Consider the following 12,834-nt stretch of genomic DNA (forward strand, 5'->3'; position numbering starts at 1 on the left):
GAGAGAGAGAGAGAGAGAGAGAGAGAGAGAGAGAGAGAGAGAGAGAGAGAGAAGGGGAGCGAGAGGGAGACAAATAGACCGAAATTGGAAAAGGCTAGCGATTTGATTGGCTGTACGTTCCAATTCTGGTTCCCATTCTGTTCCATATATTGACCAATGATTTAACGCGTAGCTGCTTAAAATAAACACGTGATGTTTCGGCCAATAAAATCGCGCGACACGTGCGCGTTAGACTGTCTTGGTAAGATAAGATAAGATAAACTTTATTTTCATCGGTATGTGGCAAGATACATAACATGAGCTATACAGGTCTTTGACCGATGCCTCTTGGTGATGGCAGAGTCTGAAGCAGAGTGGCCACCGATAATGGATTTAGACGAACGAGGTAGGAGGGAAGGAAAGAGATAAGTTTAAAGTTGATAAAAGAGCCAACGGATGTGTTAAGAATAGTGTACCGGTACTCGGTAGGCTAGTATGTTGTGTAATGTTTGGGTTGTATTGTTGTGTGCGTGTAATGCTTGTGCGCGAGAGCGCTGTAGATGTACGAATGTGCGTGAAGTTACTTCCTAGAACTAGCTCTAGTAGTAGTACTAGTAGTATTGGGCCCTAAAATAACATCAGAATATAAAAATTTTTAGGGCACAATTTATTGGTCTACGACTACGTTTCTTGGAGGTACTACTACTACTACTACTAGTACTAGCAATAGCCTTCCAAGTTCCATAGACAAAACCTGTGAATTTTGTTGTGCAAAATGCACGACAACCTTTTCACTATTTACGGCCGTGTTTAGGCCAAGACACACTGCAGCGACAACGACCGACCGTAACGACAAACGACTTTTCAGAAAATTAGAAACTATTGTTTCCTATGAGCCATTGCACACTGACGCGACGACGACCGACGACAATCTCGACGACAAAAATATTTTGAAACGTTTCTATTTTCCAGCGACTTTCGCCGGCAACACTTTACAAATGATCAATCACAGCCGTTTCCATCTGCACGTGACATCGCCATTACGTCATAAAATTATAAACCAATGCTAGCCAGGAAGTAGACTGGTCCCTAGATATAATAATGTAACCCAAACACAGGATAGGGTTACAACGCGAGCCTATGGTTTTCTGTGGAGGAACCCCTGAGTGAATCATTCAGGGCAGTTTGCTGGTGCGTTTTCAAAGACTAGAACTTCCGACCTGGGTTTATTCTCAACACGAACCTTTCTCCGCTATCTTGGGACTTACTATGTATCACAATACTCTGTATTAAACTATTATAACCAGTTACAATGACTCGTGTCTCTGCGTTTTCGGCTGACTATGGCGCATGCATGGCATGGCACACTCACGCATGCACGCACGTGTACGTGCACACGCACGCACTTGTATGTGCACACGCACGCATGTGTACGTGCATATGTAGTTAAGCACGCGCGCACGTGTACATCCAAACGCACGCACGCACAGACGCATGTACGCACGTGTAAGTGCGCACGCACGCACGCACGAACGCACGTGTACGTACGCACGTAGGTGTACGTGCACAAGCACGCACAGACGCATGTACGCACGTGTAAGTGCACACGCACGCACACACGCACGCACGAACGCACGTGTACGTACACACGCATGTGTACTTGCACACGCACACGTTCACACGCACACATGCACGCACGTGTACGCACGCACGCACGCACACACACGTATACGTGCACACACACGCACGCACGCACACACGCACGCATGCACGCACGTGTACGTGCACAGGCACTTGTACGTGTCACGCGCGCTCGCACGCACGTGTACTTGCATGCACTCGCACGCACACACGTGTAAGTTCAGACGAACGCACACACGCACGCACGCACGTGTACGTGCGCACGCACGCACGCAGCACGCACGTGTACGTGCACTACATAAACAGTGCTTTCTATCAGAACATGTGGTCATTCATCTGTAAATGTCAAGCAGCACGCTTCGCTTCTGCCAACCACAACACATAACAAATACACGTGACCTGATTTATGACGTCAAGTGAAACATCGCTATACACTTTCGAATGTCTACGATGCACTGTTGCGATTTTTTCCCTTTTTTCCGATTTTGTCCTTTTTTTCCCGATTTTTTCCCTTTTTCCGATTTTTTCCTTTTTTTAATCAAAACTGGACTCGGTCTCGGACTCGGACTCGGGTGGTGTGGACTCGGACTCGGGTGGCGCGGACTCGGACTCGGACTCGGACTCGGGGGGGTGCGGACTCGGACTCGGACTCGGGGGGTGCGGACTCGACTACAACACTAATAGTAAGACCCAGGATAGCGGAGAAAGGTTCGTGTTTAGAATAAACCCAGTTTGGAAGTTCTAGTCTCGAAAAACGCACCATAAAACCGTCCTGAGTGAATCAGTCAGGGGCTCCTCCAAAGAAAAGAATAGGCTCGCGTTGTAACCCTACTCTTGTTGAGTTACATTATAGTTACTAGAGCTATCCTAGACCTAGTCCTAGTTCCTTATTTTCAAAAATAAGTAAATGGACCTTCACATTAGTCATTACATTTAAACTCGCCGCAAGCTAGAAAATAGCATGAGCACCATCCACAACCTGTTCTACATCTGTTTCCTTGATCCGTGATCCTTGATTGAAGCTTCTTAGAGCTGTATTGGCCTGTTGTATGTAGCACTTGTATGGCAATGTCTCATACTCATAGTAATGGCACATATATATATTTAAAAGCTGGTAAAAACTGGTAGGTGACGCTGGGTTAAATGTGGGCGGTCTGGATAACGAACTCACCCAGGAGTCTAGTGATCTCAGTTCTATGCTCATTTAGACTATCCTTGAGCAGGGTCCACACACAATAAAATATCCTCACTTAGACTAAGTTAGAGTTCCTACTCCACACTGTTTGAAAATCTTGTGCTGAAGGAGTCCATGGTGTCCATGTGTTTCTATGGTGAAAAAAAAGTGAACTACGTGCCTAAATGTCGCTGCTGTAAAATAAGAATTTATTGTGGATATTTTGGAGCTGATCTAGAAGACATGACCCATTGTATATTGTATTGTAGACATGAAGTATTGTGGGACATGTCTTCTAGACTAGGGCTGATATTTTATCTGTATTACTATGCGGTAGAGTATCCACTTGCGCTATTTTACCGTACACCACATTTTATGACGTCATCAACATTACGTTCAAATTTCATAAGGTTTAGCTATATATCTAGAAAATGTTTAGGTTCAAATCCCATTTATTTCAACACATTTTAGCCCTGTTTGATCGTGGAAGCTATTTTCCGTGAATCACGTTTCCAATAAGAAAACCTTTTGAACACATTCATAATATACTAACATACATATATACACATACATAAATATACTAGCCAATCAGAAGTACTGTACGGTAAAATAGCGGAAGTGGATACTCTGCTGTATACGGTTTAATCCACTGTGTTTTATATTCGAGCACCCTATCGTTTTCGAGATAATTTCTACCGGAAGCGGTGCACGACGCAGCGGTGCTTAATGAATCATTGCATTCACCGATCGATATCACGTTGGGATTTTTACTTTTTTTTGTAGATTTTTTGTTATTTTTTTGCTGATCACAATAAAAAGTGTCGACTCGGCAATTTAAAATGGACTCGGTCGGGTTAGCGGAAACAAACGTCTTTTTTAGGCCTTATAAGGTGACAGTCAAATCTGTATAAAAATGACTATATTATCTACAGGTATAAAATTGCAGTTTTGTGTTAATATGAGTACTTTTTCCACTCACATTCACAGTACTTAATTTTTACTTTTCAAGTTTATCAAATTCCTCACTTCAGCTTCTTAGACGAAACTCACTTACATAAAACTGTTCTCATTGGCAAGTAAGAACGAGATATAGAACCGTTCAGTGAATTGAAATGCTCTAGAGTATACCTCGTTTTTTTTATCTGTTTCTTTCTGTATTCGTGAGAAATAGCAGACCCGGAGTGAGAGCGTGAGATTAGCCTCAATTGCGTGAGTCTCACGCCGAATGCGTGAGAGTTGGCAGCCTTGTAAAATAATATTACGGATACTGTACTGTGAATGAATGTGTGCTGCATAATGCTGCGAAGCAATCGACAATGAGGATCGACGGAAATTTTCATTGTTGCTAATTTTGGTAATATGTTTTAATACTCTACGCACCTCAGAGAACAGGTAATGAATTCTAAAAGTCCCCGACAAAAAACAACAACAATGTTGTGTCCTTCATATATTGTTGTACTGTTGTACATGAATTGTTTTAATGTTGCTTGCAGAATATCCTCTTCCTGAGGGCTGGAGGCAAACTCTGCCGGAAGCGGATCACAGATGGGTTTCCCGTGCCCTGTTCCATTTCTCGAGCAGAGGGATGCCGGAATTGGATTCCGTCAAGCTGACTCAGCAGTGGTTCTACCCACCACAGCCACTCCTGAACTGCGACCAAGCACCTCGTCCAGATCACTACTTCGCTAGCCGTCTGCTGTTGTGGATGCCTCAGAGGATGTGGAAGGTCCGGCTGCTTTGTCCTCACCCACGCTGTCGTGGGCAGGAGTTGACAGGTGCCGGTATCTACCCACGCCTCCGACAGGTTCTCGACATAGACGGCTTTTACCATCTAGCCGCGGAGTATCTGGAGTGCAAGAACTGCAATGGGAAGCTGATCTCGTGGTCTAGAGCCATAGTGGAGCAGCTTGACGTTGGTCACCAAGTCCAGTTTCGGGTGCTCTTGACATACCGGTAAATATCTCATTGGTAAATTTTGTAGAAGTTCGCATTTCCTCGTATAACGTTTTTTTTTAAACAAAAACATTGATCATTACTTAGCTTGTGCATGGTTGCTATACATGCTCGTATGAATAATCGCTGACTGCATGATAATAATTCTTCGTCGTTCAGAAACGCCTGCGACGTCCGCGTCATCGCCCTCATGCGTCAACGCACGCTTGGGAACAGCGCCACCGCGCTGCAGCAGAGGTTGGAGGAGGCACACTCCGATGCGTGGCTTCGGAATGCGTGTCACTACCTGGCAGACTGCAAGGCATTCAAGGATGCCCAGGACCGTCATCTACTGTGCAGTATGCCAGCCTTCCAGGACCCTCCGACGGCTCGACCCGTTCCCAAGGCTGCTTGGTTGCTGAGGGTGTACTGCAGCGACGTCATGCGGCGAATCGATGAAGTCAAGGCATCGATCACCTCCACCTACGGTAGAGTCCTGAAGATGGACTCTACTAAGAAGGTGATTATGAAAAATTTACTAATATCGTCTACTCTTTCCTTTGTCATTGACAATTATTTGTATTATTGTCATTTCATAGTATTGCACTGAGTAACTGTTGCGTATCTTCATTTTGTATTCGAAGGTGGTGCGGAAACTAGCCGGTCACGTGAACGGAACGGCGGCGTGGGCCACGAACATTGGCAACGAGTATGGCCAGGTTTTGAACAGCGTGCTGACCTCTGGAAACGGTTTCGGTCTCGCACCCATGGTGAGTGGCATTGTCAAACGCTACTCCTCTGCAGGTATTGCACCTCCAGAAGTCCTTTACGTGGGCCGTGGTTGTTGCGGTGACCCCCGGATCCGAGACATATTCGCTGCCTGGCCAGATCTCATCATCCGCCTTGATGTGTGGCACTTCATGCGCCGTTTGGCCGCTGGCTGCACGACAGAGTCTCACCAGCTCTACGGAGTCTTCATGAGTCGTCTCTCTGCGTGCATATTCGAGTGGAGTGGGGAGGACCTGCAGGCGTTGAAAAATGCCAAGCGGTCCGAACTGCTCGCTCAGCACGTGGAGGACCCATCGGAGGATGATGTTGTCCGGCGGCTCTCTAAGAAGGAGCTTGCCCTTCACTGCCGGCGCAAGACCCGCGGCACCGCGGAGTCTACGCGGCTAATTGGGGAGCTGCTGGATGCATTCACTGGTGAGCAGGGATGCGATACCAGCGGCACACCGCTTCTCGATGCGAAGCGCATGACGGTGCTCTGGGAATCGCAGGAGCAACACGTGGCCTGCATACAGGATCCTGCGGAGTGCCAGCTCTACACCCAGACTGGGACCCGCGTCAAGGGGACAGTTAGCTTGCCCGTGTACACGTGTGCTCGAGGTTTGTCCAGTCTCGAATCCTTTCACCTGCATCTCGCCAGGTTCATACCAGGTAATTATTATATAATACTAGTGCATATGTATGTGGTTCTTGACGCAGCGACTCATTTTGCGATCTGTAGTAGTAAATGTATGGCACGAGTGTCCACACGTTTGCAATGTCTCTACGGAGTCGTTTATATTAGAAATTTTCGACTCTGCATTCACTTGTTGATGTGGCTTTCTGACTCTGTTTATTTTCTTGCAGGTACAAGTGCTAGTGATGTACACTACCAGATGTACCTGCTGGAGGGCCTGGCGAGATGGAACAAGGATCGAGCCAAAGCCACCAAGAGCGAGCCAGACTGCCGCAGTTACAACAGCCGCAGTTACAACAGCCGCCTCATGCATGCGTGCAATGAGTTGAGCTCCGCTGTGCTAGGCAAGACGCTCATCTCTGGTTTCGACGTCCCTGCAGCTTACACGGGTAACGTACCTACTAAATATTCACTTAGAGCGTATTCGACTTCTTAAAACCACCGCATTTGAACAGTGCTGTTTCGCTCGCACAATCCTTTTTCTGACTGCACTATGTTTGAGTTAAAAATTGCTGACAGCTATATGTAATGTCATCACGATTGCATTCGTTACAGGAGAGCTCATTGGTGTCGAATACCTGTACAGCCAGACTGGTGCGGTGCTTCAGGACCTCGCTCTGGATCCTGATAGCAGGGAGGCCGCCCAGTACGAGGCTACGGACGACATCATTGATGCTGAGGCTGACGAAAGCTTTGCAGACGCGGGTTTAGCTGACGACCTGACTCTACCTCCGGTAGAGCGTAGCGTTCGTCTTCCGTCGAACCCTGTGACTCGGCCGGACACGCAGCCCCTCATTACTGACTCGAGTGCAGCTACACCGGAGGGCTTGGACTCGGTAGCCGAAGTAAGTTTTCACTCGTCTTTCAATTGCTTTTCACTCCCAATGCATGCTTGCTCGTGCCGGGATCTGTAATAAATTTGTGTTTTTCACAGGATTCGGTCGGACCTGACAACATCGGCGGTTTCGCCAGAGACGCCGATGACAATGCGCCAGAGACGACTCTGTGGTACAGGGCCGATGGCAGCTGGAGTAAGCTTGCTCTGCCACCTGCATCGATATCTGTGCCACTGGCCACAGACGTCTCTCCACAGTGCATCAGCGTCCCACTACCGGCAGCCGCCAGCGCAGATCGTCTTCCAGCCGCATGGGCTCTCTCTGCAGTGGCGCAAGCAGCTGATCAGCCGCAGCACACTTATGAGCCGCCCGATAACACCGCGGGCCAAATGCATGCTGCATGCAGAAAGCTTGCGCTGCCACCTGCATCAATATCTGTGCCACTGGCCACAGACATCCCTTCGTGCAGCAGTCAGGCAGTCTACACCAGCAATGCCTATGTGCCAAGGACGACTCTGTGGTACCAGAAGCGCAAGCTAGCCCGCGCGCAAGCAGGCCAGATAACCCGTGCCTACAGGAAAAGAGCACCCACCGTGTGCAAGAAATGCCAAAAGGAGCGGGGCCCGGCACAGCACAGACAGTATTACGGGAACTGGTATTGTGCTGCAACGTCGACCGTTCCATTCCAGCAGTGGTGGGCCGAGATGGAAGAGAAGCGACGGGCGAATAGGCGGCAATAATTCGAATTATATGGACACTAAGTGCATCATCTATATGGACACAATGTGAATCGCGAGAGACACTAAGTGCATCATCTATATGGACACAATGTGCATCGCAAGAGACACTAAGCGCATCGTCTATATGGACACAATGTGCATTGCGAGAGACACTAAGTGCATTAATTAATATATTCCTCTCCTTGTGCTGATACCTTGAAGTTGGTGGCGAGGCTTGAGAGCTTCAGTGATCCTGTAGGCTATACCGGCAGAGGCTCATGTCTCTGGCAGGTTCAACCAAGCCAGGCAGTTTACAGGTGAGAGGCCTGACGAAAATCAGCACATATGCAGCGCTTCATTATTACATGGGTGGAGGCTTGGCGCCGGACTCGACTGACTAGCTGGTGGACGTAGAACTCGGACGGCGAGACTGCGCCACCATGCATCTGAACGAGCCGTCGTCGCCCTCCTCTCTTTCCCACCTCCTCCCCATGGTCTGCTGGCTTTTCCTTCTCCTGCTTTATCGTGGTTCAGCAATGGCTGCAGAAGCTGCAGCATCCGTGGAAGCCACTCTAGAGGCCTGGCGGAGCACACCCAGTATTACGGGAACTGGTAATTCCTAACAGCTTGTTGAAGCATTCTTCCTACGCAGTGTTTCTTCAAACTCTTCTCTGGAGCTTCGTCACTTGTATCTTCCTCGCCAGCGACGATTGGCTCGCGATGGATTACATCAGGGTTGAACAAACTACTTCTTCACCATCGGCTGACAATTATTCGCATTATTGTAATTTCCTAGTATTCCTTACGACGTTCATGCGATCTAAGAATACCAGCTGATGTACATTCCTCCAACGCAATCGAACGGACTCTTTCTTCGCCATCGGGTCGAGCTCATCTCCTGCGCCACCACTAAGGAGATGAGTGACCAATTATTATACACTTGGACAAACAGCTACTCAGTGAAACAAACCAGCCTTATTATAGCACAACGTGCACAGAAGCCAAACAGCAAGACAAAGATGGGGAGAGAGTCGCGTAACCCACGAGTGCGAGCGTCATCTACCGGGCTAGATCGGTAGCATTCAAACGTAAACTAACTATGCCACTGCAGTGCTGGTGCTGATGTGTAGTAAGAGGCACTAGCTGAGTCACCTATGTGGATACACTGTGCATCGTGAGAGACACTCGCCTCCACCTCCTCTGGTCCGCGACAGCTTGTCGAGGCATTTCTCCAACTGCTAGTTGATAGCGGCAAAATATCAAAAGAAAGGCATGTCTTGTAAAGATAGAAAAAACAAAGAGTCTTGTATGAGTTGAAGAAGTAGTCACACATCCTGGAAGGTTTGTAAGCTCAAGCTTCTTGCCACCCGCTGGCTGTCCATTTTCCTAGTTCCTTTACTTTCTGCATGCGTTCTTTATATATGTATAATATGTCTCCGGAGTCGACTGACTAATTATGGTGAGCACCGCTTATTGTGGATGCTCTCTAGAACTAATGACTTCAACGGCCATCTAAACTAATAACACCATGTATCTTCTCAAAGGTTAACAATAGCGGATGCCTTCTGGTACCAATTATCAAGTAAATCGGGACGATCAGCGACACCAATGACAATGTGCCGAAGATGACTCTGTGGTACAAGAAACGCAAGCTAGCCCGCGCGCAAGCAGGTGAGATATCCCATGCATACAAGCAAAGAGTGCCCATCGTCTGCAAGAAGTGCTAACAGGAGCCGGCCCCGGCGCAGCACACCTAGTATTACGTGAACTGGAATGTGCTGCAACGGCAACCGTTTCGTTCGAGCCGTGGCGGGCCGAGCTGGAAGAGAAGCAATGGACGAATACGCAGCAATAATTCTAATTATATGGACACAATGTGCATCTGCTCACATCTGCCTCAAGTGTGTCTCACTTCTCCTCACATCTGCCTCAAGTGTCCCTCAAGTGTGTCTCACTTCTCTCCTAACGTCTGCCTTAAGTGTGCATCATGCCTGTTATATAAATCGCGTCACATCTGCCTCAAGTGTGCCTCAAGTGTGTTTCACTTCTCCTCACATCTGCCTCAAGTGTGTCTCAAGTGTGTCTCACTTCTCCTCACGTGTGCCTCATGCCTGTCTCGTGCCTGTCTCACATCTGTCTCACGCCTGTCTCACTATTGTAGGTGGTTACACGGAGGACCGTCCGACGATCCTCATGTACTGGCGCGTCGTCGAGGGATTCACCGAAAACCAGAAACGCCTGCTGCTCAAATTCATCACCAGCTGCTCGCGACCCTCGCTGCTAGGGTTCAAGGTCAGTGATGCTCATGCCCGCTTTCGTTACCGGTTGAGTTTTGGCATCGGTATATATGTTGTCACAGAGAGATGAGCATCAGTCTCAAGTAGCATTGGCATCGGTCGTGCAGCGACATGTCATATCGTAATCATATCTGTCATCGTCACCTCTGAATGTTTTACTGGTTACTTTGCTACGTGGCAGCTCTGGTTAAGGCTGTGTGTAGTGGCAGCTAAGTTTTACCACTGTTTTCTTTGCGCTGCTATGTGTAATATTGTCACATCGTAATGTCAGCAGTCACATCTGTCTGTCACCTATCATTCCCTCACCTCTCACACACTCCCCTGTCACACACTCGTCTGTCACACACTCACCTGTCCCACACCTCTCACTCTCTCACCTGTCTCTTACCTCTCCCTACAGGAGCTGTTCCCACCGATCAGCATCGGTAACGCAGGCGCAGACATCCGACGACTGCCGTCAGCGTCTACGTGCATGAACCTTCTCAAGCTTCCCCAGTACCCGAACGACGACCTCCTCTCCACCAAGCTGCTCTACGCCATCGAGTCCGACGCCGGCTTCGAGCTCAGCTGATGCGGCGCCCCCTGGAGGCCGACGCCGGCGCCCCCGGTGGCGTGCGTGAACCTGCTCAAGCTTCGCCACGAAGCTCAGCTGATGCAGCACCCCTGATGGGAGACAACGATGCGAGGATTTCGTCGTCGTGCAAGGGGGTGGTCGCGTAGCGGGGGAGGGGGCGTTGCTCCGTGAGAGGGGAGTGTGGGAGGAGGTGTCGTGAGTTGTGGGTGGTTGTGGGTGTGAGTTGTGGGTGGTTGTGGGTGTGTGGGCCGGAGGGGAGGGGGGGTGCGAGTGGACGTGAGGCTCGAGAAGGTTTTATCGATAGATCATACGAGATGGTGTTCATGCGAGAAGCATACGTTTTACGCCCCGATATCGACTCTGGTTAACTTGGATTAACTTGGATTCTACACTTGGATTGTAGACTCGGATTGACTTACCGGATGTGGCACAAGCAGCAGCGAGGGAATGTAAAGAGGGAGAGGGGGAAACGAAGGATGCGGGAAAGCTTTTGACTGAAGATTGATTGATTCGAAGTTGAGCCTTACTTGAGTTTACGGTACTCGGTATGTTGGCGTGCGCTCTGTTAGGCAACGCCCTCTAGTGAGCTGTAAGCCTAAATGTCCATCAGACCAGAGCTTCTCATAGAAAGAATAATAATAAAGGAAAAACTGCGAGGTGGTGGCGTCTGTGGATGGGTAATCTATCCGATGCCGTCAATAGCGTATTAAGTATGCTTATTACGTAATGAGTATTAAGCATACTTAATACGCTTCTGATGCCGTGCATTTTGGGTGCAAGCCCCACCTCATAGACACAATACAGTGCCATTTATATTTTATTAAAGGCATAATAGGTCCATTGATTATGCAATTTTAACGAATACTAGAGTAACTGGCACCTTGTGTAGTTAATAAGTACATTACCTTATAGCCAAACGCGTATTAGTTTGTCCAATATCACTGCTAGTTACTAAGAAATGTCGAATTGAAATCCGTAAATCTGGTAATCTGGCGCCAACGCTAAATTGCTTGCCAAGCAATATAGCCTCGATTTCGGTTCGGTGACGTCACATGTTGCTACGGGTGTTTAGCAGAGAATTGTTTGTTCCGGGATGCTTATAACGACTAATGAGCTAGTAGAATGTATCTCTGGGTGTATTCTCGGTATTGAGCAGAGGCACAAGTAAATAACCGTGGGTACTAATGAACGGGTACCCACATGTCTTCAATTTCGAACACAGGTGTATTCGTTTGACCAATATACGTAAATGCACGTAGTGCCGTCTGCTTTCCATGTTTAGTCTGTGGCCGTGGTTAGTCCGCGATCCCCCCATAGTGTTGGCCCCAAACACAGCCTACTTCCTTATCGCGGCAGCTTTTTGAAAGTGGCCAACCGATTTTTGGACTGCAGATTTCAATTCGACATTTCTTAGTAACTAGCAGTGATATCGGACAAACTAATACGCGTTTGGCTATAAGGTAATGTACTTATTAACTACACAAGAGGCCAGTTACTCTAGCATTCGTTAAAATTGCATAATTAATGGACCTATTATGCCTTTAATATTATACCGTATTAAACTAGAAAGGGCAGTTGTCGCCAACTACATGTATCCCCCGTGTTCTCCCTAAGATGTGTAAGTATACGAAGTTTGGTTGCGCTAGGTCAATTAGGGGCCGAGTTATAGAGCGGAAGGGAAATATGATGAAGGTCAAGGTCAAAGTCAAATAAAGGTTGCAGTGACCTGGTTTCGGTACACGACACACCTTCTCCCCAAGATGTGTAAGTATACCAAGTTTGGTCACGCTAGGTCAATTAGGGTTCGAGTTATAGAGCGGAAGGGAAATATGCTCAAGGTAAAGGTCAAATAAAGGTCGTAGTGACATGGTTTGTACGCCTGCTCACCTTCCACCCAAGATGTGTAAGTAATTACCAGTTTTGGTAGCTGCTAGGGTCAATTAGTGGTCCGAGTTAGACGAGCAGAAGGGAAATTATGGTATCAAGGGTAAGGGTGAGCCGTCAAGATAAAGTCGAGTACTGTGGTTTTGGTAGCCTGCAACAACTTTCTCCCGCAAGATGTGTAAATACCAGTTTGGTCATCGCTACGTGTCAATAGGGTCGCGTTATAGAGCGAAAGGGAATTCCTCTTGGCGGCGGACCGAGCGGCGCGTGGGCTGCGGCGGCGGCTGGGAGACATGAAACCATTCGTATCTCCCGCCGACTCTGGTCATGGGGGAT

General features: G+C 48.1%; 2 protein-coding genes across 2 annotated transcripts in view; both read left to right on the forward strand.

Moving 5' to 3' along the window:
• LOC106808959 overlaps positions 1 to 7,764 on the forward strand; it is an 11,665-nt gene extending 3,901 nt beyond the window's left edge. The window contains exons 2-8 of the mRNA XM_014811890.1: positions 4,180 to 4,186; positions 4,288 to 4,747; positions 4,907 to 5,246; positions 5,371 to 6,163; positions 6,359 to 6,577; positions 6,744 to 7,033; positions 7,123 to 7,764. Of these exons, the coding sequence (XP_014667376.1) occupies positions 4,180 to 4,186; positions 4,288 to 4,747; positions 4,907 to 5,246; positions 5,371 to 6,163; positions 6,359 to 6,577; positions 6,744 to 7,033; positions 7,123 to 7,764 (2,751 nt within the window). The remainder of the gene's footprint in view (positions 1 to 4,179; positions 4,187 to 4,287; positions 4,748 to 4,906; positions 5,247 to 5,370; positions 6,164 to 6,358; positions 6,578 to 6,743; positions 7,034 to 7,122) is intronic.
• Positions 7,765 to 7,964: 200 nt separating this feature from the next.
• Positions 7,965 to 10,690, forward strand: LOC106808962 (ubiquitin-protein ligase E3C-like). Its single transcript, XM_014811893.1, has 4 exons — positions 7,965 to 9,084; positions 9,288 to 9,414; positions 9,905 to 10,035; positions 10,441 to 10,690. Exons 2-4 carry the CDS (start codon positions 9,369 to 9,371, stop codon positions 10,609 to 10,611), a joined length of 348 nt encoding a protein of 115 aa, XP_014667379.1. The 5' UTR covers positions 7,965 to 9,084; positions 9,288 to 9,368; the 3' UTR covers positions 10,612 to 10,690.
• Positions 10,691 to 12,834: the final 2,144 nt, after the last annotated feature.

This window comes from Priapulus caudatus, unplaced genomic scaffold, assembly GCF_000485595.1.
Source record: "Priapulus caudatus unplaced genomic scaffold, Priapulus_caudatus-5.0.1 Scaffold318, whole genome shotgun sequence".
Lineage (NCBI taxonomy): Eukaryota > Metazoa > Priapulida > Priapulimorpha > Priapulimorphida > Priapulidae > Priapulus > Priapulus caudatus.